The sequence below is a fragment of the Dipodomys merriami genome, unplaced genomic scaffold (assembly GCF_024711535.1).
Source record: "Dipodomys merriami isolate MVZ:Mamm:240054 unplaced genomic scaffold, mDipMer1.0.p SCAF_15, whole genome shotgun sequence".
In the NCBI taxonomy this organism is placed as follows: Eukaryota; Metazoa; Chordata; class Mammalia; order Rodentia; family Heteromyidae; genus Dipodomys; species Dipodomys merriami.
In genome coordinates this window covers 12216911-12240052 of record NW_027202826.1, presented here as the reverse complement: position 1 = coordinate 12240052, position 23142 = coordinate 12216911, and the positions used below count along the sequence as shown (strand labels likewise).

The window sequence follows — 23142 nt, the reverse complement described above, 5'->3', positions numbered from 1 at the left end:
GAAGTCCTGACAGAGATCAGTCCTCTACAACTGTCTTAAGAAAGTCACAGAGGCCAGGCCCAGTGGCTCACACCTGTAATCCATTTATTCAGGAGGCCAAGATCTGAGGATCACGGTTCAAAGCCAGCCCAGGTAGGAAAGTCCATGAGACTCTTATCTCCAATTAACCACCACAAAACTTCAAGTGGCGCTGTGGCTCAAGTGGCAGAGTGCTACTCTTGAGCTGAAGAGCTGAGAGACAGTGCCCAGGCCCAGAGTTCAGGCTCCACAACCAACAAAAATAAATTAATTAATAATAATAATACAACCAATGATACCCAAGGAAGCCTCGGTTAGCCCTTCCAAAAGACACAAACCTTCCAACTGCCAACCTGCTTTGAATATCTGCCCCCCACCCCGCCATATGTTTCCTCAAAGTAAACAAAAACACTACAATGAATCCGTGCTTCTTTCCTCCATCTGAAGAGAAAAGGGAATTTAATTTAATTTGTTACTCAGAGCAAGCTCTACAAGACTGCTGTCTCTCTATTTCCTGTCTTTCCTTTCTCTCCCATTTGTTCTCCATTGGGCATGGCTCCAGCTCCCTGGTGCTTGAGGGACACCAAGGAACGAGCCACTTAAGTGCTTAACGGTCCCCCATCTTCCTGGGCTCCTCATTTTGCCTTTTTGTGCTAATAATTTTTGAGTTATGGGCAGAAGGTAAAAGCTTAGCCTCAGTCCACACAGTGTACTTAATCTCACAACCACCAGCATACTGCATGCACTAGGGCAATGCCAAACTAATAAATGCAAAACCTCTTTCACATGATGGAGGAGGACGCTGGTTTATAGCAAATCTATTCAAGGTGGAAAACAGGTTTTTAATGGTTAAGGGCTGTCTGCAGGCTCTTATTAGTATGACTCTGGAAAGAGGAAGGAAGGGAAAAAGCCGTATAACCCTCTACCTAGCCAAATAACCAACTCCCAAAAGGTCAATAGGCTGAAATGAGACTAGACTTCAGAGAAAGTTCTCCAACATTCTTCTACCTTCAAGATGTAAATCACACTCCTTTTGAAAGTCCACATTCTAGTAGCTAATAACATGATCAAAATGGAATCATTCCTAAGGGAGAAAGGAACCTTTCAACCTAACAGGCCAATTTCAATACCCTAAAGAGCCCAGCGTGGTACAGGGCTGATTCTTGCTGATAAGGCACCTGAAAAATAAATACAGACTCAGTGGTCCCTGAAAACCTCACAATCACACCAGTGAGGTAGAAAATCAGCAGGAAGAATAACTCTCTCATCAGCACAAAGTTCCAGGTCCAGAACTGAAAGGTGGGACACTCCTGGGCACTCAGGGGTACCAATGTGTTCAGGTTAAGCAATCCTAAACATGTCTGCCCAGTGAGAAAAGAACGTGTGATACAGTTGGCCTGCTATCCTGTTACTGGAAGCTGAAAGCATCCTGACCCATAAAACTTCCCCCTTACAACCACAAAAATCCAGGAATCACACAGGTCCAGATCCCATCCACAGTGAGCAGCTCACAGGCAACCGCAAAGCGCAGAGAGGAAAGCTACGCACATTCTTCCAGGTCAGTGATCTCTCCATCTGAAGCCTCGCCACTCTCAAAGCCAACTGGATGCCTACAGTGACTGCCCACAGAAATTGGCGATGCTCCATGTCCCTCTACTTAATATTTATTTGGAAGTTATTTATAATTAAAAACCATTTTATCTTACAGTAATTGAAATAAAAACAGTAAATAGGCTGCATGCTATTTTCAGATCCTGTGGCACCAGCAAGAGCCTACTACCTGCCTAACCACTGCCAAAACCCTTCTGGCTTCTCCAAGAACCAATCCACAGTCCGTGGTGTGCCTAACCATACACAGTGGCAGCCTAAAGTGCCTCTTCGCTCTCTAATTCTGGGCAAGAAGGAAAGAGGTAATGTTAGCTGCACAGAAATAGCATGCACACATGCCCATACGTGTATGATCATACAGTATTTTTATACTGTGACAACATATACAAGGTACATTTCTTTAGGAACAAGGAGATAAAAGATCCAAAGGATTAAAATCAGAGTATCTTTTAACACTGAAAATTGAACATAATATATGATCTCTTCCTTCACAATCCTAAGCTCACAAGATCCTCCCCCAACCCCTAAACTAGATCATTAGCTCATACAGTGTCAAGGGCCCCTCTAAAAATAAAAACGTTGGTATAACAAAATCAAAACATTATACTGGAAAATATTAACACGATTGCTATTACTACCAATAATAATTATAGCACTAATGGTACGATGCTGAAAATGAACTATACAACTTGTGGGTGGGAATGGGAAGGGAAAGCTGGGAGAGAGTGAGGGAAAGGGTGAAATGTTCTCTCTGACTTATATATAACTGTAACCTCTTTGTACATCACTTTTATAACAACAATAAAAAAATTTAAATAATAGCACTGATGGCACGAATGGAGAGCTATTATATGGTAGACATAATTCCAAACACCTGACATGAAACTTGTTCAATTGACACAACCCTAACAAGTTAATTATCATCCATATTTCATAACCAAGAAAACTGACACATACGAAGATCTTTCCCAAGGTCTCACACAGCTACTGAGTGGCAGAGCCAGAATGCCAACCCAGGCAGTCTGGCTTCAGGGTCGCTGCCTGTATTCATTATCCTGCCTCCCTCCCCCACAAATGAGCTAATATCTCAAATTCAAGTTACTCATGACACTGAGTCAGCTGTTCTAATAGTTAGCTATGAATTGTCCCCCAACAATCCATGGGGCAGAAGCCTGGCGCCATTGTGCAGTGTCTAGGGAATGGAACTTCACAGAGCAGGGCCTAGCAGAAGGTGGTCAGCCTCGGGGAGGGGAGATCCTACCTCAGGAACCCATTAATACTGGCTTTGCAAAGTGGACTCTCAAGCATGGACTGTTACAAAGCAAAGCCACCCTGTACTTCGTCCCTCTGTACATAGCCAGTTCCCTTCTGATTTCCTGGCCGTGAGGAAAGCCCTCACTCAGACATTGCATCCATGCTGTCTCTATGCTCCAGAAACCAGAATAGTCAGCCAAATAAACCTTTTTGGTTTATAAGTTACTCAACCTTAAACACTGCTATAGCAACCAAAAAAAATTCACTATGGCAGTTGATGTAAATGATTTAATAATTAAAGTATAAATTTCAATACACAGTTTAATAATAAGTAAAAAAAATTCCTTGACGCTTGCACACAGACCCGAGACAGTTTATCTGTTAGAAAAAAATTCACAATTTCACCATACATGCTAGGGCATTTACTCCAAAAAGCTTACAAATAATTCACAAGAGCTGTGAAAATCTCAGCCTACTCCATCTGCTATACCCAGGCTGATACATCAAGAAGCATTCTATCTGCCCTAGATCTATCAGGATCACAGATCATCAGCCTAGATGACAGCATACCCGAAGCACCCAGCTACAGAATTGCTATTGAAACACAAAACTCCAGAAGGAACAGGCAGGCTTAAACTATGAAACCATCACCAAAGCTGCCACTTCTCTGAAGTATTAGAGCTGGCAACTTGCAAACCTAAGGCAAATGTGAACTTTCTCTGTGTGTGTGAGTGCACAAGATGACTTGTGTACAAAATTCGGCCCTGTTGGGGACCTTCCACCTGATCATCACTGGGGAACAATTCTTTTGGACAGATTTAGGACCTTTGTCACTTGCTTGATACCCGCTGAACTATACATAATCCTTATAGGTATAGCTCATGTTGTCCCAGTCTATAAACTCCCAAAGGATGGGACTGGGTTATACTTGTTATGTTTCAACAGTATCTAGAACAAATGAAGAGTCTTGGAATCTAGTTGTTTATTCAGTGACTGAATAAGTAAATCAAAGAAATAAAGGAACAAAAAACATGTTTTAACAAAACACCCCAGCATAAAATTTGATTATTGTGTGCTTTTTGGTTTTGCTCAAAAAAAGCATGAAAGAGCAGGCAGATAAACAAAATGATTTCCAAGATGAAAAAGGAAACTGTTTCTTCTTATCTGTTATCAGAGCACTTTGATCATATTTAGTGTTTAACCAGTAAATGAAAGAATACAAATTACTTAATGGTCAAGTTTATATCCTGTTTCTTCCCAAAGGACTGAGTGGAAATGAAATCTAAATAAGAAACATAGTTTGAGAATAAAATGTCATTAGTAGGTCTTTTTTGATCAGCCTGAGGTTAAAAAACTGTTCCATAGTCAAACTGCTGGAGTTATTCAAGACAGCGTGCTCATACTCTAACAAGACTCCAATGCAAGCCTTGTTTCACCTTGACTCCACCTGGGATGGCAATACTGGCCGGGCCTGCAAAGCCGTGGGCCAGGTGCAGCAGCTGGCCACTTCTACAATCATCAAGTGAGCCTGGCCTCGTGCTTCATGATGGAAGCCACTGTGTTAATTACTTAAAAGTAATACTGCAATTTTTTTTAACCTTTAAGTACCTTTAAAGAAACCAGGCTGAGTATCTCAGTCTGAAAATGTAACTTTGGACTAAGATGATGATGTGAAAGCTGTTCCTGTTCCTTAGACCTCGGAACCGTGAGACTGCTCAGTTGCCAGAGAGGACCAGACCTTCCTCTGGGCTTCATTCCTGGTGGCTTCACCAGGCTCAGAAAGGGGTGTGCAGCCTTCCAGACTACCTCCGTTCCTAATGAGGAAGCTCCAAGGCCCTAACAAGTGCAAGGTAGAGATCTGAACATCTCCCAGGGTGCCGTCTGTCTTTTAGGGCAGAGTTATGTGCTTCAATAACAGGAAGTCATTACAAGGTTTCTTCCATTTCCCGTTTGCTTTCCACCAAGAACTGACTGGCAAGACAGTTAACCTCTTCCTTCAAGCAAATGCAAAGCTAGGTGAGAGCATTATTTCCAGCATTGGCAGCAACCTTTTGTTAGGCCCTTGGAGGTTTGTCTGCCTTCTACGCGTCATTTATCAAACAGCAGGTGAGCTGTTACATATGGTGATAGGCATTATGGAAATACTTAGACTGAATATAAAAGGCGATTGAACTGAACTAAATTACCTACAAGAAAGAGAGAGACTATCTCAGAAGGAAATAAAAAGAACCAATCAAAGACATGAATCTAACAGAGTCACACAGAAATGTTAGAACTGCTTACAAATGATTGCCCTTGGGGTTTGCTACAAAACAAAAATTTTTTTAAAGGTTTCCTTGGATGTCTAGCTAAGAATTTTAAAAACTTAGCAGAGTCGGATTAGATTACATTAATTGGACCTACCACTGTTCTGGCCTACTACAGATGGAAAGGAAAAAAGGTTAGAAAATGCTTAGATGAGTCCAGACATCCCTGGTGACACACGATTAGCTTATGCCAAAAATCCCAATACTGGAAGAGGGAGCATGCATGGCGAAGAAATACTACCCACTTAATACTGCCACACCTGCACATAAAGAGTGCTTACATGAAGCTGGATAGAAATGAGACCCCCCCCCAGTAATCTCAGGTGAAACTTGGAAATTTTTTCTGCACACAACTAGTTCCTAGTTTATCTTCATAGAAGAAAATTTAGACTTACTTAATGTTCAGTTATGAGACTTAGTAAAATATCATCTAGAAAGAAACTCTCATGGTTTACTAGCATTTATTTTTATTAGTGTTTGCTAATAAAACATGAGGTTTTTATTTGCTAATTTAAAAAAGAAAACTTTATTTGCTTTATGAAAAAGGGGTGACTCACACCTATAATCCTAGCTACTCATAGGCTGAGATCTGAGGATCACTGTTTGAAGCCTGCCCAAGCTGTAAAGTCCACAATACTCTTTATCTCCAATTAAACACAAAAAAAAATGGAAGAGGAACTGTGACTCAAGAGCTAGTCTTGAGCAAAAGAAGCTCAGGGACAGTGCTCAGGCCCAGAGTTCAATCTCTTGGACCAGCAAAAACATTTTTTTAAAAAGGGGGGAGGAGGAGGGCACAAGTCTTTGTATAATACCAGTTCTACAGAACTGTGTCTTACAAACTTATGAGATGAGTTCATGTACAAAGAAAGAAAAGTTACAAGGAAAAGATATGCAAAAGAATTACAGGCCAATGCTTTATTTAAAGCTGGACCTTGAATGTAGGTGCTTCTGGGAATCCAGGCTTCTACCCTTGGCCCAAGCACAAATGGATGAGTCATGGACTTGCCTAAACTCGAACCCTCAGCCACCTGACACACTGGGAAAACAGCTAGGAGCACATAACCAGCGGTTTCAATATTTGACCTGCCCTCAAAATGCTCCCCCCCCACTTTCCTACCACACAAAGCAGGCACAGAAGGCAGAACTATGAAACAGGGAGAGGAGAGCCTGAGCAGTGCAGTCTCCCAGGCACGGACAAGCAAAAGGAAACTCATGACTTTCAAATCTTTGCAGAGGGCTTAATACTTCAGCTCTGACACATGCACAGAATGCACCCCCAAATCGATCTATGTGGGGCTGGGAAGGTAGTGGTAGAGGGCTAGCTTAGCATGCATGAAGCCCTGTGTTCCATTCTTTGGTACTACATACACAGAAAAAGCCGGAAGTCACACTGAGGCTCAAGTGGTAGAATGCTAGCCTTGAGCAAAAGCAGCTCTGGGACAGTGCCCAGGCCCTGAGTTCAAGCCCCAGGCTTGGAACAACAACAAAAAAAGTCAATCTATGTGCCTGTGGCTGCACCAGCCAGAGCCAAAGCAAATCAACAAGTGGTAGACTGAGGACAACAGATGCAAGGTGTGCGGTTAGGGAGAGGACACTTCCTCCAGGCCACCTCTGGCAAGGTACCCTCCAGAGACAGCTCAGAGCCGGTTGCTCCCAGAGTCATTTGCATTTCAAAAAGAAATCTCAGCTTTCCTTTTTGGCAGGAGGGGCCGGGATGAGCCTTGTGCTTGCTAGGCAACCGCCTCAGAGGGGCTCTCAGCCTTCCGTAAGCTTCAGAAAGGCTCACATTCTGCTGCAATGGTAAGTGTGAGCTACTCTGCCCAGTGGAAACAAAGTTCTAAAGCCAAGCACTGAGTCTTCTTGGCTTGTGCTGGACAGCCAGGCCACACTGCTGGATGTCCTGACAGAAACAGTTCAAAGGATGGGTGGGTGCTGAGGGGCAGGCATTATTCCATTCCCAGACGATACCCGGAAGTGAGAAGAAGAAATGTGAGATTTTCCACTTGTGTTTAAAACCACCTGTGCCCCTCAGGGATGGGGTACCACAGGACTAGTGCAAATCACTTCCTGTTCTCAAAGCTTTGTCGGAAATAGTCATCTACCTCCCCTTTAAAATCCTGCCTATTTCAAAGGCAAATGATCTGGGTAATAACATCAAGTTGACATCTCACACCTACCCCCTGCCAGAAGAAACACTTTCTCTTGGGGAAGGGCATTCATCTGGCAGGCATTCTCCCCGTGCCACAAGAGCTACGTGGTAGAACACAAGGGGTTAGCATTCCCCCAGCGAGCTTTATTTTTACCCCCACTGGGGGAACAAGCCCAGGGCCTTGGGCTTGGGAGGTGAGCTCCAGGCCTGGCTCAGGCACTTGCCTCCCATAGCTGTCCATGGTCAGGGCTTTCAACAAGCATGCAAAGAAAAACACGCCCATTCTCTTTTTCTCACTCATTAAAAATAAATCCACATGGGCCAGGTGCTGGTGGCTCCCGCTTGTAATCCTAGCTACTCAGGAGGCAATGATCTGAAGATCTCTGTTCGAAGCCAGCCTGGGCAGGAAAGTCTGTAAGATTCGTTATCTCCAATTAACCACCAAAAAGCTGGAAATAGAGCTGTGGCTCAAGTGGTAGAACACTAGCCTTGGGCAGTAAAAAGCTCAGGGACAGTGGCCAGGCCCTGGTTCAAACCCTAGGACCAGCACACAAAAATAAAATAAAATTAGAAAAAAATAAACCCAGTGGTTCCCCGATTGAGAGCACACCTACCCATGAAAACGCTGGAGAGAGGGAGGCGCCCAGGCACACACACTCACATCACCTTCCCATTCCAAGAGACACTATTCCACCCTGGTGGGGAGTTTATAATTCACAGATAATCTTAACCAACAGCAGAAATTTCTAGAATCTGTTGCGACTGACACAAGTATCTTGGGTTTATTCCAAGTCAGATCATAAAGAGCTGGATTTCTGGGATGAACCTAAAAGCCTGCATGGCACTTTCTGGCTGAGGTCTCTTGCTGACAGCCTTGCTGCTAGAGCAACTGAGGATGACCAACTTCAGGAGGGGCTGAGCGAGCAGAAGGGGCCCAGCATGCGGGCAGCCAGGGCCACTGCCCACAGGCTCCCCCGGCTTTCCCTTAGCTCCATGGAGCTGGGTCAAAGGCTCCACTGGAGAAATATCTCAATGCACCCAGATGAACTCACCCTGGAATTTGCTACTGTTGGACTTCAGGGTTTCAGCTTACTTCCTCACCTGCCACTGTCACCCAGGTTCTAGGACAAAAAGTTCATTGAGGCCTGTCTGAACACCAGGCAGTGAGGCTGCAGGGCAGAAGGCAGAGAACAGATCAAGAATGAGGGGCAGGCTCTAGGTTGCAGGTACCTTCGTGCAGTCTCCTTTATCATTTGAATCTGTCACTCAGCCACCATATCTGAACAGGAAGTCTCCTCCTTTTTTGTGTAAGGGAACTGAGATCAGAACTGGGAAGAGGCGTGCCCTGGACCACGCTGTTATTTCCTGGTGGAAAAGGGACCGGACACTTGTTTCCAAACTCTTAGCCCAGGTACCTTTCCTTTCACCACAACCACAGCCACGGCACAGGGCTCTCCACCAGGTGTGATGTGTGAGGCACAAGATCGGGCTGCCACACACTACCTTCAATAGCTACCTAGATTATCTCCGCCGTGACAGTGCACATTCCAGTTCCCACTGCAGGACAAACTGGCTGACTCCAGAGCTCACCCTAACTTTTGTGTTCCAGAATACTTGTGAGATCTCCTCCCTGTTCTCAAACTACTTTCCTCAAAGGCTAGCTAGGCCAAGCACAAGTCCTTCAAGAATCACCAGCATAGCCAGCCAGGCACTGGTGACTCATGCCTGAAATCCTACTTGGGAGGCTGAGGTTGGGAGGGACAGGGTTTGAGGCCAATCCAGACAGATGAAAGTCCCTGAGACCCTTTCTCAATGAAGAACTAGATAGACACTGTGGCCTGGGCTTGGTATCCTAGCTACTGGACAGCCTAGCACAGCCTTGCACTCAGGCAGGAAGGAAGACCCTACCTCAAAAATAGTGAACATAAACCAGAGGCATGGCTCAGTGGTAAGAGCACCTGCTTAGGAAGCTCAAGGCTGAGTTCAAACCCTACAACTGACCAAAAAAAAAAAAAAAGATTACTGAAGTGAAGTGAGCCTAGGTGTCTAATTTCTATTTAAATATAGATATTCTAGGCTCTAGGACTATGGCCTGCCATCAACTCTGCAGGCTCTCACCTGAGAAAACAGAGTCTATTAAGAGTTTAATGTGAGACAAGTGAGTTTAATAGGAAGTGGGAAAGAAGACTTTCCTTTTTTAGTATTTTCCAATACAAAGATAATTTGTAAGTTTTGCAGCCTCCTCAGGGATAGCTTCATAGTATATTTTGTATTACAGTGGTTGGTAAGATATATAATAAGGATGATTTACTAACTTATGAAGGAGCGGCTCTTTTATCTGGATTTCTGCTAGGGAATGGAGGATCATCTGAGATCCAGTAGAGTTAGGCAAGCTGTCCATGCAAGGCACTGGTCCACAGATGATTCAACAAGCCCTTCTTTGACGTGCCATGGGCTGGGGCCTGTGTTTTAGGAAAGCCCTGGCTACTCCACTGGTATTGCTCCCCTGAGCTGACCTGGTGGGCATCTGGGAGTTGGAAACCAGAAACAGCAAATGAGACAGTGGGAGTCCACCAAGCACATTCCTCATTATCTGCCATTTTGCTTCTGACCAGTGGCCCGCGTAAAAAGTAATGATTACAAACAAAGTGACATTTGAACAGGGAAATTGTGAAGCAAAATCACTTATTAGAAGAGGGAAACTACCATCACAGAAGAAAACTGGCTCACCCAGAAGCCAAAGTTATTACCTAAATAAACGCACATGAGCAAAAGCAGCAACGAAAGGCTGCTTTTATTGGTGGTGGTGGCTGTTTTAGATGAGCTCTTACTATGTACTCCAGATCAGGCTGGAACTCTCGATCCCCTGCTCAGCCTCCTGACTGCTAGGATTACATGCATGTACCACCATGCCCAGCTAAGGCTGTTTCTTCAAGGAAGCTTCAGTGTCGAGGCTTGATGTGGAATAAATGAGAAGGACAGCGGGTCCCAAAGAAAATGGCACACATGCAAATGTGACAAGTCATGGCACAACGTAAGACCCTATTGTTCCCACTAGGAGACGATCTCATAAATCCTAGCTACATGCACAGTCTTTCAAAATAAAATGGGGGGGAGGGGGAATTCAAAGCAACAGACTTCATGTACACCATCTATCGTAAGTAAATGGAAAGCATTAACTAGTATTTAAGAAAACTGGGGAGCCCCCAGCCCATCTTCTTCCACCCTTGTACTACCAGCCTCTCCACACAAATCAACACGCTCTGGCCAAATCGTGCACCTCTATATCTATAATCACACCACTGCCATACCCGGCATGCTGTCTCTTGGTGTTCCTTCCACGTTCATCTTCCTTTCCTCCCTCCCTCTGTCCTCTCTCCCCCCCCCCATACACATGCCTACTCTACCCTCCTCTCCCTCTACTCCAGCTGACCACACGCACACTGCCATGGCAGGACTCGTCACCTCTGGAGCCACCTCATCGTCCTAATCACAAGACCCAGCCCAGTACTTGGTATCAAACGCTTCACCATGCCAGGTGGCAGAAACCAAATTAGATAATTAGGGGAGAACAAAAACTTCTGACATTACTTATTCGCAAAACTATATTGATTACTGGGGGGACATTCACTAACTAGTCACCTCCTCTTCCCTGGTAACTGATATCAAATAGGTTACAGGACAGATCTCTTTTCCTGTCAGAAGGGTCAAAGTAGACACCAGGGTTCCCAATGGTAGACAAATGCCTGCTCTGCCACGGCTCCTCACATGGCTGTGTTGATCATGGCAGCGCAGGTGCACGCCAGCCCTCACCTGGCTTGTTGCCTTCCCGCTCGTGGCCCAGCTGGCCCTTGGTGTTCAGGCCGCACGTGTAGACCTCCCCGTCCTCCAGCAGGAACACGGAGTGGTTTCCTCCACAGGCCACTTCCTTGACGCTTCTGTCTGATACGAATCCGCACACCTGTGGCTCAGCCACAATTCTTTGCAGGTTCGTGCTGATTCCTGGTTGGCCCAGAGACCAATAGCCCCAACATAACATTGTTCGTCTCCTTCAGGGAGTCATGTAGCCTAGAAGAGAGTTTGGGGGAGAAAGTTTAATACAAACATTAAAAAATTGCTCTGGAAGAACTGTAAGGTAGGGGGAGTTAAAAGGGAAATGGCAGGGCGTAGAATAAGGATAAAACACATAATGTGTTCCTAATTAATTCCCCAATGTGCTCAAATGCTATTACCCATGCTAATTTCTTTCTTCATTTTAATATTTCATGATGTCTTTCCTCCCTCCTACAGATAACTACATAAGCAACATTATATGGCACTATTCATCAGTCAGTGTGCTATTGTGTTCTCGAAGTGGAGCTGTGGCTCAAGAGCCAGAGAACCAGCCTTAAGTGAAAAACCAAGAGAGAACATGAGCTCTGAGGTTCAACCCCAGCATGATCACAAGAAAGGGGTGGGGGTGGGGTGAGCAACAGGGGTAGCTAAGTAGTTAAGAAGCCATTACTCTGTCTACACAATGACAGCAGCTCAAAGATGGCAGGAGCAAAGAGAAACTGATTATAGACTACTGACACAATAGAATACTACTAATTGTTTTTAAGTTGGAGGGAAAGGGAGAAGACCCTAACTAAAGCACATTTAAAACATTTGATTAGCAAAAATTCTATCTATGTGTGGGTTAAAGTGTGGTATTTTGCTATATCACGGGATAATTAAGCAAGCTAATTAATGTAGCCATCATCTCACTTATCTGTTTTTTTGTAGTTAAGAACATCAGAATTTCACGCCTGTAATCCTAGCTACTCAGGAGGCTGAGATCTGAGGATCGTGGTTCAAAGCCAGCCCGGGCAGGAAAGACCGTGAGACTCCTATCTCCAATAAACCACCAGAAAAACCGGAAGTGGCGCTGTAGCTCAAGTGGTAGAGCGCTCGCCTTGAGCTGAAGAGCTGAGGGACAGCGCCCAGGCCCAGAGTTCAAGCCCCACGACCGACAAAAAAAAAAAAAAAGAACATCAGAATCTCAGTTCCTCAGCAACTTTGAAACACAGTCACCATTTGGTATCTAGGAGGGATTGGTACACACATGCACACACACGGAGATATAATATAATGATGCAATGTTTGCTTATAACTTAAGAAAACCTCCTAAAATAGTTTAAATCATCTCCACATTATTTATACTTAATGTAGTGTAATGTTATACAAATAAGTTATTGTTCTACACTGCTCAGGGAAAAGGTCTATATATATACCAGTACATACACATTCATATTCTTCCAATATTTTCACTCCCTGGTAGGTTAAATTTTGCAAATACAGAACCCACGGATCTGGGGAGCTAACTGTGACTGTACTCAGCTATCATGATTATTAGAGTCACCACACTGTGCAACACACCTTACAGCCTGTCTTTCTGTTTAACTGAATCTCAAAACACACTCAATGTATAAGAAAGCTGCATGCTAATATGATCCCTTGTTCCCAGTTCTACTTCTTTTAAACTCCTCCAATTCAAGATCTCTAGTAGCTTTTCCTGCCCAAACCTCTTCCCAAGTCCCTCCTTACCTAGCAGCAAGTGCAACTTCCCAAATGAATAGGAACAAGGGGTTCTATGGGCTCTGGAAGACAATGGAGGCTGAGGAGCTCATTTCTGTGCCAAGTGGAGACTAGTAAAGACCATGTGGCCTCCACTCAGAGACCCAGATGGGAGCACAGAGCCCCGGAGTGTTCCCTGGGCTTGCCTACTGCCAGCACCACCATCTTTGCTTGCTCTACGCACAGCTGATCTTCATGACTGCTGTATTCCATGCTTGTAAATTTGCCCGATTCCTGAAATAATCCATAGTTTGAGAGTACTTTTTTTTGGTCACATGACTAGAGAGACTAGAAATTGGAGTCACCCTACCTGCCCTCTTCTGGCTTAAAGGCGAACACACTGACGCTCTGCTCCTGTTTCACACTCCCTTGTGAACAAGTATGACTTTGTGGCCTCCTTAATGTCACACATTGCATGTGTGCGTACACATGTGTATGTGCTTTTTCCTTTGGTGATTTTGCTGGTTGAAATGGCCCTAAGCATAGAGCTGAAATGCTGCTTAAAACTCCTACATTGCCAACTTTGGAAAAAGTATCTCAGTTTACCGTGTTGAGTTGGCATTGTACAGAAATTAATAGCCATATTGGTCTAGAAATGTTAAACTTAATTTTTTTCCATTTGTACAGGGGTAAACGCACTGTATTAAATATGTAGGGTCTTATCTACGTGGGTTTGATTACAGAAACTAATAAATTATTCTCTAAATAATGAAAAAAAACTGCATTGCAAGAAGGCTGCGTCTTAAAAAGAAATAATATGTTGGATCAATTCTCTTCATGCAGAAGTTATGGTGCTAGCTGTGAGTTCAATGTTAATGAATCAATATCAGGATATGTCTTTAAAAACGAAAAGGATATATGCCTGCCATGAAGCCACCCTAGAAAGTGGCAAACGTGGAATGCATAACGAACACATAGGAAAGATAGAAGAGCATCTAGACAGATGGCCTCAAGCGATGACGCCCTACAGGAAAATATAAAAGCCCAGGGTACAGCAAGAATGTGTGGTAAAAGCCAGACACATTTCCTATCTCATCACCCAGGGGCAGAAATAAAACACCAACTTTTCTCAACTTGTATTTAAAGAAATGTATAATTATTTGCAAGGTAGAATTATTTGTAAGCCATATGTCCTAAGCAGGGTGTCTAGACAGAGTACCCATAATACAGGGTTATGAGTTGATGACTGACAAAAAATGTTTGGACCAGTGGCTTTCAGGAATGTTCACCTGTATCTGTGCAGAAGTGCTGCAGTCACTGATGTGGTATCCATGGGAACTTTAGGGTGGAGAACTATTGAAGACAATGAGAAGCAACTATGTGGACAGTCAAATAAATCACTTTTCTGTGTAAGTTTGTTGCCTGATAAATAATACTAATAATTACATCATTGAGAATAACAGAAAGAAGAGTTTTTTTTCTTTTTTGCCATTTTTGTTTTCTTTTCTTTTTGTCCTGTTTGTTTATATGTCTTTGGGAGTGTAAGGGGAGGCATTGAAATGGAAGGACAAAGCGTGGACACATGAAGCAGTGGTACTCACAGGACACTCTGTTGAAAATGAACTGAACAATTTGTGGGTAGGGATTGGAGGGAAGAACAGGGAGAGAGCGAGGGAAGGAGTGACACTGTCCAAAAAGCAATGCACTCATCACCTGACTTACGTAACTGTAACCCCTCTGTACATCACCTTTATAATAACAAGAAATTTTTTACTAACAGAAAGGCTAGGTGCCCAATGGTTCATGACTATAACCTTAGCAACTCAGGAAGATGAGATCTGAGGATCCAGGTTCAAAGCCAGCCCTGATAGGGAAGTCTTTGAGATTCTTGTCTCCAATTAACCATCAAAAAGCCAGAAGTAAAGCTGTGGTTCACATGTAGAAGACTAGCCTTGAGCATAAAAGCTCAGGGATAGTGCTCAGGCCCCGAGTTCAAGCCCCAGGACAACATGAGGGGAGGGGAGGGAAGGGAAGACTATATTCTAGATATAGCATATTTTTAGGTACTTCACAGATACTAACTCATTTATTCTTCTATGAGATAGATACTATTGTTATTATTATCCCTAGTTTACATGTAAAGAACCTAAAAATAAGGGTTTTTTGTTTTTTGTTTTTAAGTAGGGGGGCTGGGAAGGTGGCTCAGTGGTAGAGCGCTTGCCTTGCATGCATGAGGCCCTGGGTTTGATTCCTCAGCACCACATAAGCAGAGAAACCCAGAAGTGGCACTGTGGCTCAAGTGGTAGAGCGCTCACCTTGAGCTGAAGAGCTCAAGAGGGACAGTGCCCAGGCCCAGAGTTCAAGACCCACAACCGACAAAAAATAAAATAATTGTTTTTAAAAAATTTTAAGTAAGATGGACAAAACACAAAGACAGTAAGACAGAAGATACTGAAAGGACTTGACAAACACAGAACCAGGTATTGAATTCATCCCCACTCTGTATACACACCACTATGCCACTCAGTAAGAAGCCTAGAAAATCCAGAACCCAACAGCCAGACTTCCCAATGTGTGTCCAGAAAGTCTGGGTACCCAGATCAGTCAACCCAGCTGCCTGATCTGCTAGGCATCCATTCCCCAATAGTCAGAACTCACCGCCACTTGCTCATCTGTTTGCCGTGATTCACAAGCAACCTAAAGTAATCCGGCTTCCAGGACAGATCCCACTACAGGAACAAAACACTATGACCAGCTGACCAAAGCATCTCAGCTACTTGACATCTCTCCTTGTCATTATTAATCTGCAGTCTTAAGTCAATCAGCTTTGCAAGTTCACTTAGTATGAGCGAGTCTTTTAAAGTCAGCCGAATTTTGGGTGCTCAGGCAAGTACGTTCCCAGATGAGCAGCCTGAGTCATACCCCTGACCCTGATGGATGACTAGAATTGATTTAAAAAGAATAACTGCACCAGGGGTAGGTGGTTCACACCTTTAATCCTAGCTACGCAGGAGGCTGAGATCCGAGAATCACAGTTCGAAGCCAGCCTAGGTAGGAAAGTCCATGATATTCTTATCTCCAATTAACCACCAGGAAACCAGAAGTGATGCTGTGGCTCAAAGTGGCATAGCACTAGCCTTGAGTGAAAAAGCTCAGGGAAAGTGCCTAGGCTCTGAGTTCAAGCCCCATGACTGACCAAAAGAAAAAAAAAAGTAATCCAAAGAATGACTGCTCAAGAAAACTTCAAAAATCCCCCCCAAACTGAGTTAAAGTAAAGGACTCTTCAAGTACTCAAATGCAATTGTCTGGTCAGGCATTGGTGGCTCACGCCTGTAGCTACTCAGGAGGCTGAGATCTGCCAGCCAGTGCAGGAAAATCCGTGAGACTCTTATCTCCAATTAACCACTCAAAAAACCAGAAGTAGAACTGTGGCTCAAAGTGGTAGAGCGCTAGCACACAAGACTCTACCTGAAAAATGACTAAAGTAAAAAGCTCAGCTCAAGTGGTAGAGGACCTGCTCAGTAAGCATTAGGCTCAGTTCACGGTGGCACTTGCCCCCTAACGAATGACATTCTTATGAACGGATCCCAACCCTAATGGGAAACGTGGTCTCTGTCAGCAGGATGCTTTGCATAGGACAGCAAGGAAACACTCAACACATCCAGTTTTCTGAGGGAGAAGTTGAGGGCATTAAAAGGAAGCAGGTGAAGAGTTGGGCTTCCACTTCATCTGTCACTGTGAAAGTCCATGAATTTCAGTCTATCTCAGCAGCTGCAGTGGCGCCTGCACCCCTGCACATTTTGACCCCCCACCCCCACCCACCTCCCCACTCCTGGGCTTCCAGAGAAGCAGAACTGCATTTCCCTTGGAGGGACAGGCTTAGGAAACCTCTAGCTCTCCCGGCTGCCCACACCTCCTGCATCCATTCCATCACCATATGCAGGAAGGGCTGGCTTCCTCTCTCTTCACTGTTAGAAGGCCTGAAGTTCTGCCCTCCTGGCTAGGCCCTTAGGGGATGACACCCCTCAGCGGCTGTGGCCAGACACTGTCACTCCTGCCCAGTGTTCCCTCCACTCTGAAGTAGAACAGCGCCCAGGCTGACTCTCCCCCTCCCTCATCCCCGCCCCCCATTCAGGTGAGTACCAGCTCCGCCCCAGCTCTGCCCCAGCACTTCCACTAGCCAATACATGTTCCAGAAGTGGGGGCTAAGAGAGGTTTGGGTGGGGGTTTTTTTGGTTTTTAGTTCTGGGCAGGGTTGGAGTGGAAGAGGAGTATGCATCTCTGCCTCTTTTCCTAGTCCTAGTGAGCTGAATGCTAAATGACAACCTTCCCTTCCTCAACTTCGTCCTGAGCTACGCGTATACACACACAGCAGCCTGGAACTGATTCTTATTCCTTTGTTTGAAAGTCACTGAAAGCCAAATGACATTCAGGCAGGACTTGTAATCTCATTTACAATAGAGATAAGCTTCCTTTCAAGCAGGCTTAGGAGCAAATACCTGAGTGTGTACGTGTGCAGGGGTCTGTCTTTTCAACAGCAGCATGGGCAATGCCCAGGGCTTCGGTGCCTGCCAGGGACTCCCCAAACCCAAGCTGGAAACTTGTTTGCAGCCGACCTAAATGCATAATTAACTCTAGCAACCAGAGTCACGCTAGTGACACACTTTGCTGTCAAGAATTTACCAACAGCAGAAGTGACATAGAAAGCAAACTTAGTATGCTGTCTGGCCCCTCTCCCTTCCATTAGCTGAACTATCGGGCATCTCAGGATCTCTCTTGCCTCTCCTAGATCATTCCTCCCGCCCTGTGCTGGGCTTCCTGAGGCTCCAGGAGGAATCCCCCGTCCCCTAAGCAGTGGGCTTTTGAAAAGTGACAAACTGAGAACACGCAGACCCTTATACAGCCACTGAGAGTGTGAACTGCCATGACAACTTTGGAAACAAGCTGGCATTATCCAGCAAAGATGGAGTTGTGAACACCACACAACACAGTTATTTTTATTCCTGGGCCTAGAACTCATTTTACAGCCTGTCCCACTCAATAAGAAGCTATGGCTACACCAGGCGTGATGATCCAGGCCTGTAATTCCAGCATTCAGGATGCTGAGGTGGGATCCGGAGTTGCAGGCCAGCCTGACCTACAAGGAAGACATTGTCTCAAACAAACAAACAAACAAATCTCTGATGCTCTTGCACCTGACAAGGACTAAAGATATGGGGGGAAAAATGAGTAAAACCTGGAAATCTAGAACTTTCTGTAGTAATGGAAACGGGGCACAGGCCCACTCTCTCCCATGCTCACCAGAGATATACAAAGGGGGGCGGGCGGTGGGGGGACACGGACTCTCAGGCCGCTGAGGCGGGAGCATCTTCAAGTTCAGAGCCAGCCCAGGCTGCATAGTGAGTCTAGCTCAGAAAAGCCCCAAATAGTCACCAATAAGGAAATACGTAAACAGCAACACATGCATAAACTAGAACGCTATGTCACCGTGAAAAATGTATTCTATTAGCTCAGTACAGTCAAATGTGAAACACAGCTCTGAGTCACAGAACGGAGAGTAAGATGCATTTTGACCAAGTTTACACAGAACGTGACATTTTGTTTGGAGATGAATGGTAGTTGGTGAAACTATAAAGAAAGGCAAAATAAAAAGTGCTGCTGGGGCAGCTTCCCCCAGGATCCGCTCCCTGTGCAGACTAGAAGGTTCTGAGGGAGGAACCAGCTTTTAGTCATCTGTGTGTGTCTGGTTCGCAGCCAAGCCAAGTCCTGGGAGCACAGCGAGGCTTGAGAGGTACCCCGTGAGCTGAAACCAACCTGAGACAACAAAGCAACAAAATACCGTAGCGTTATTTCCTCCCTTCTGAAATGCCCTCTCCCCTGGCCACATTTTAGCAGATCTAAAGGTTGATGCCTTGACGAATGCAGCTGTCACTACAGCGTGAATCACACGAGCAGCTGGGGCTGCGCGGGTGTCATTCTGCCATCCAGCACCTGCCACAACTGATGGCCTGGAATTCTAGCTGCCCCTGGAAGGCCTGAGCCTTCGCAGCTTGTTTCTCTATCCCGATAGTGTAGTGTCTGACCCAGCGTAGGGACTCAAATACTAATTTTCTTTCTTCTTATGATGGTACTTTGGTTTCAAATCAAGGCCTTGTGCTCACTAGGCAGACACTGTTGACCTATACCTCCACCCCCTCCCCTCTCCCTCATTGGGGATAAGATAGCAGACAACTTCACCCAAACTGCACCTGAGCTTTAATTCACCTATTTTCACACACACACACACACACACACACACACACACACACACACACACACACACACACACACACACACACACACACACACACACACACACACACACACACACACAGCTACTGGTCGAGAAGGGGTTTCATCTGTGTGCCCAACTGCCCTTGAACCAAGATCCTCCAATCTCAGCCTCCCAAATAGCTAGGATATTAGGTGTGAGTCACCAGCTTGCAGCTTAATGAACAGTTTCTGAACGAAACAGAAAGTATTACTTACTGTGACTGTAAGCCTGCCATGGGTCTGGATCTGTGCTAAAAACTTTACATTATTTAATTTACCCTATGTTAAGTCAAAGATACAGAACAGCCAGAACTCTTATTATACTCAGCTTGTGGGAGTGAAAATTGGCATCACAGCTTTAGAACCCTCAAGATTAGTAAGATTATATCACTTGCCCAAGAACATGTAAATAAGTAGCCAAAATGGAAACTTACTAAGTCAAAGGCAGACTCAAATCTCTTCTACTAGATGCCCAAGGGTAGGCCCTTGAGCTGGGTGCCAGTGGCTCACTCCTGTAATCCTAGCTACTCAGGAAGGTGAGATCTGAGCATCAAGGTTCAAAGCCAGTCTGGGCTGAAAAGTCCACACGACTTATCTTTAACTGATCACCAAAAAAGCCAGAAGTGGAGCTGTAGGTTAAGTGGAAAACACAAAAGCTCAAGGATAGCACCCAGGCCTGAGATCAAGCCCCAGGAACAGTAGACTCTTAAACTTGAGACTGTACTTTCAAACAAAAGGAAGCCAAGCCACAAAGGCCACACCCTTTTTCTAAATTTGAAAATTTTTGCCATAGCTGAGATCATATGAGTCAGATCACTGTGGTTATCTACAGACAACAAGAACCTAGGTTAGCCAAGGGGGGGGGGGGGGGGGCGGGCGGCAGCAAAGGTATCTCAAGAGTTGGATCTCAAGAGTTGGTCCAAGTTTTCTCCATGTTCACCCTGACTATAAAATCAGTGCAGTTATTCAGAAACCCAGTCCTGCCCCTATCAAGTGCTTTTTCTGAATGCCGGGAAAGTGTTATCCTCAAAGGGAACTTATTAGACTCCTCAACAGTCCATTGGACAAAGAACTTTGGTCTTCTAAGAAGGAACTATTTGAAGCAAAGACCTCAGCCTGGCCCTACCTCCTGGGCTCACCTGGTTCTCCACACTACCTAGAATCAGGAGGAAGGCATGAAGGTTTGTTAAGGTCCCTCTTCAGACAGTGACACACATCTTGTTTGTTTAAGCCTTTTATCAATTCTGTGAGTGAGGTAGCATCCGCACGTACAACTAGACAAAACTGTGGTTCAGAGAAATTAAGTAACTCACCACAGATCACACAGCTGGCACCTGGACAGAAGCCAGAAGTGTTCCCCCTCACACTGGAGAGCTGCAGGGGAAAGCAACAACATGCAGTATGACAGAGCTGTGCAGAGGTGATGGAAACAGACCAATGAAACCTGTTTTAGAAGAGGGTAGGAGTAAGGGGAGTGATAGAGGAGCTGAGTTGGATGGAGATAATTGTATACACGTGTGGAAATGTCACAATGCACTCTTGTGCAACTAATATATGCTAATAAAAATGACTAAAAATAAGAACAATGCAAAGGTTTCATGTTATGAGAGATACATGCAAATGTATGAAAATAAAACTATCTCTAATTAGCCAAGCTTGAATATTCATTCCTCTCTCAAAATGAAGTCTGATATATCTAAGTTATGATAACCTTGAACTGTAGTTATACCACCTAAAAAAATTTCTGCACTTTGAAAGGGGATAGTAAAAATGAGCATTATTTGTAAATCTTTCATTTTGTTTAGAGGAAGACGTTTTTGGAAAATAATTTATCTGTGTTCTTTATTCTTACTTATCTCTCTACTTAGGGTTTGGGCCACTTTTATGAAGACTTTCTCCTCCATTTCTGTCCCTAATCACAAAAGAAGACACAAAGACACACTTCCAGGTACCCAAAAGAAAAAAAGAAAAATTCCTGCCGGATTTTAGGATGAAGAAAAATCTCATTCACTTTGGAGACTATGACCTTTTCATTTCTGAAACTAATGCAGAATTATCTTGTTTCTCCAATACGGATGCTACTTTCATGATGCATAAAAGGGTTTTAAAATGGTTACACACATGGCTAGAAATTTAAATCAGTCCCTGAGAATAAAACGTGGTAACCATTGGATCCCATGGAGCCATTTTGAATAGTATGGAATTCTTGTTTTTTATTTTTAACAAAACTGAAGTCTGACTGCTCAATGAACTACTAAATTCGTGTGTGGGGGTTTTATTTTTTTAATGCCAAAAGGGTTTGACTGAAGAGATTTTTAACCTTGATTCCTGTATTATGCCTTTCCAGAAGGTTCCTAGGGAGCCTCAATGATGCAGAATATGCAATTCATGCATTTTGCCTTTCTGATGTCTAATGCCACTCCCTCCTTCTGCAAGGAGGAGGCAAATGCAGAAAAGGCGAGTTTTGCAGTAATCTGCCCACTAGCACGGGCTGTTCAACCTTATTTCACTTCATGTTTCTTTCTTCCCAGTCTAGAGTTAAAAAATCAGCTCACTTTATGTTATCAAATCATCCAATGAAAGGTTCTAGAAATAGCTTCCTATTTGTGGAAGGAGCCAGAAGGCACATAAAAATGGAAGGGGGTGCTCTGAATAGTCTTTCCCACAGCACTGCCGGGTGTGGTGATGCAGCCAGGCAGCATCCTGACAGCAAACACACGGTGGCTCCTCCGGGGCTGATCTGGATGGACTCTAAAGGGAAATGTGACCAGAAACAGCCAAGTTCAAACACGGGTCCCCTGGAGCATCCCCAGCATCCCAAGCCCCGCGGCAGGGGCTCGCGTCCGCCCGGGCGACCCCCGCAGCTCCTCGGCACGCGCCCACCCGTGACTGTCAGTCCCACCTGTCCTAGACCTGGCGCTCGCCACGCCCCCGCGCACACGTGTCCGCACGCCCCGGCCCCGCCTCGCCCATTCAGGCCCCGTCCATCTGCTGCACTGGGCTCCGCCCTACACCAGGCCACGCCCCACTGTCGCTAAAACCCCGCCCCCCACCGCAGGCCCCGCCCAGCCCCGCGCCGCCGCCCCCCACCCGCGCTCCCGCCGCAAACTCCCGGCGGCGCCGCCGCTGCGGTCCCCCCGGAGCGCCGAGGCCTCGCTGGCTCCCGGCGCGCGTGCAGGTGCCTGCGCCCCTGCCCTGCAACGCCCCAAATTTAAACTGGAGCAGGGGAGGGGAGCGGGAGGAGGCGTCCTCTGGACTTCCAGCGCCGCAACCCCTCCCGGGCAGCGGGCGGCACCGTCGCCGCGGGGGCGCTCTCGCGTGGCAGGCTGGCCGAGCCGGTCCCCGCCGCGGGGCTCCCGGCGATGGAGGCCAGTGGGGTGCGCACGAGGCCCGCGGGCAGCCCCGCCGCCCGCGCCCCGGCCCCGGGTCTCCGCTCCGCATCACCCCTCGGGGAGCCGCGCGCCGACAGCCGCGCAGAGCGGACGGCGGCGGCCGCAGCGCCGCAGCTCCGCGCCGCCCTCCCCCCGGGAACCCGGCCCCGGGCCCGCGCACCTCGGCAGCCTTCGAACCGCAGCGCGGGGTTCCGGCGGTCACAGCCCCTCCGGCCGCGCGCGGGGTTTCTCCTTTTTCGGCGTCACAATAATAAGGAAGTTTCCCCGCAAGCCTGCGGGCGGCGGAATGCGCCGAGTGAATGACTTGCCTCCTGGCCAATGAGCGTCTGCTATTGTCGGGCGCGCACCAATGGTGATCGCGGCAGCTCGAGGGGAGGCGGGGCCGTGCGGGCCGCGGGCGGAAGGCGGGGAGAGGCCGGAGCCGGAGAGGGCGGCGCGGGCGGCGGGAGGGGACGGGACCCGCGGGCCGGGCGCGGGGGCAGCAGCGCCCGCACGTGAGCCGAGGTCGGGCTGGAGGGCTCCGAGCGCTGGGCCGGAGTAGGATTGCGATGGAAGACGGCTGGCTGGG

General features: G+C 46.2%; 1 protein-coding gene across 5 annotated transcripts in view; it reads right to left on the bottom strand.

Moving 5' to 3' along the window:
- Nucleotides 1–22843, bottom strand: part of Herc3 (HECT and RLD domain containing E3 ubiquitin protein ligase 3) — a 106266-nt gene extending 83423 nt beyond the window's left edge. For 4 of the 5 annotated variants that reach the window (XM_070022263.1, XM_070022260.1, XM_070022264.1 and 1 more), the window contains exons 1-2: nucleotides 22735–22843; nucleotides 11149–11403 (exon numbers count right to left, since the gene is read on the bottom strand). In XM_070022263.1, the coding sequence (XP_069878364.1) occupies nucleotides 11149–11374 (226 nt within the window). In that variant the 5' untranslated portion in view covers nucleotides 11375–11403; nucleotides 22735–22843. Of the gene's footprint in view, nucleotides 1–11148; nucleotides 11404–20495; nucleotides 20547–22734 lie in introns of those variants that run through there. The other variant, XM_070022262.1, reaches the window with a different exon arrangement.
- Between the last annotated feature and the right edge of the window lie 299 nt (nucleotides 22844–23142).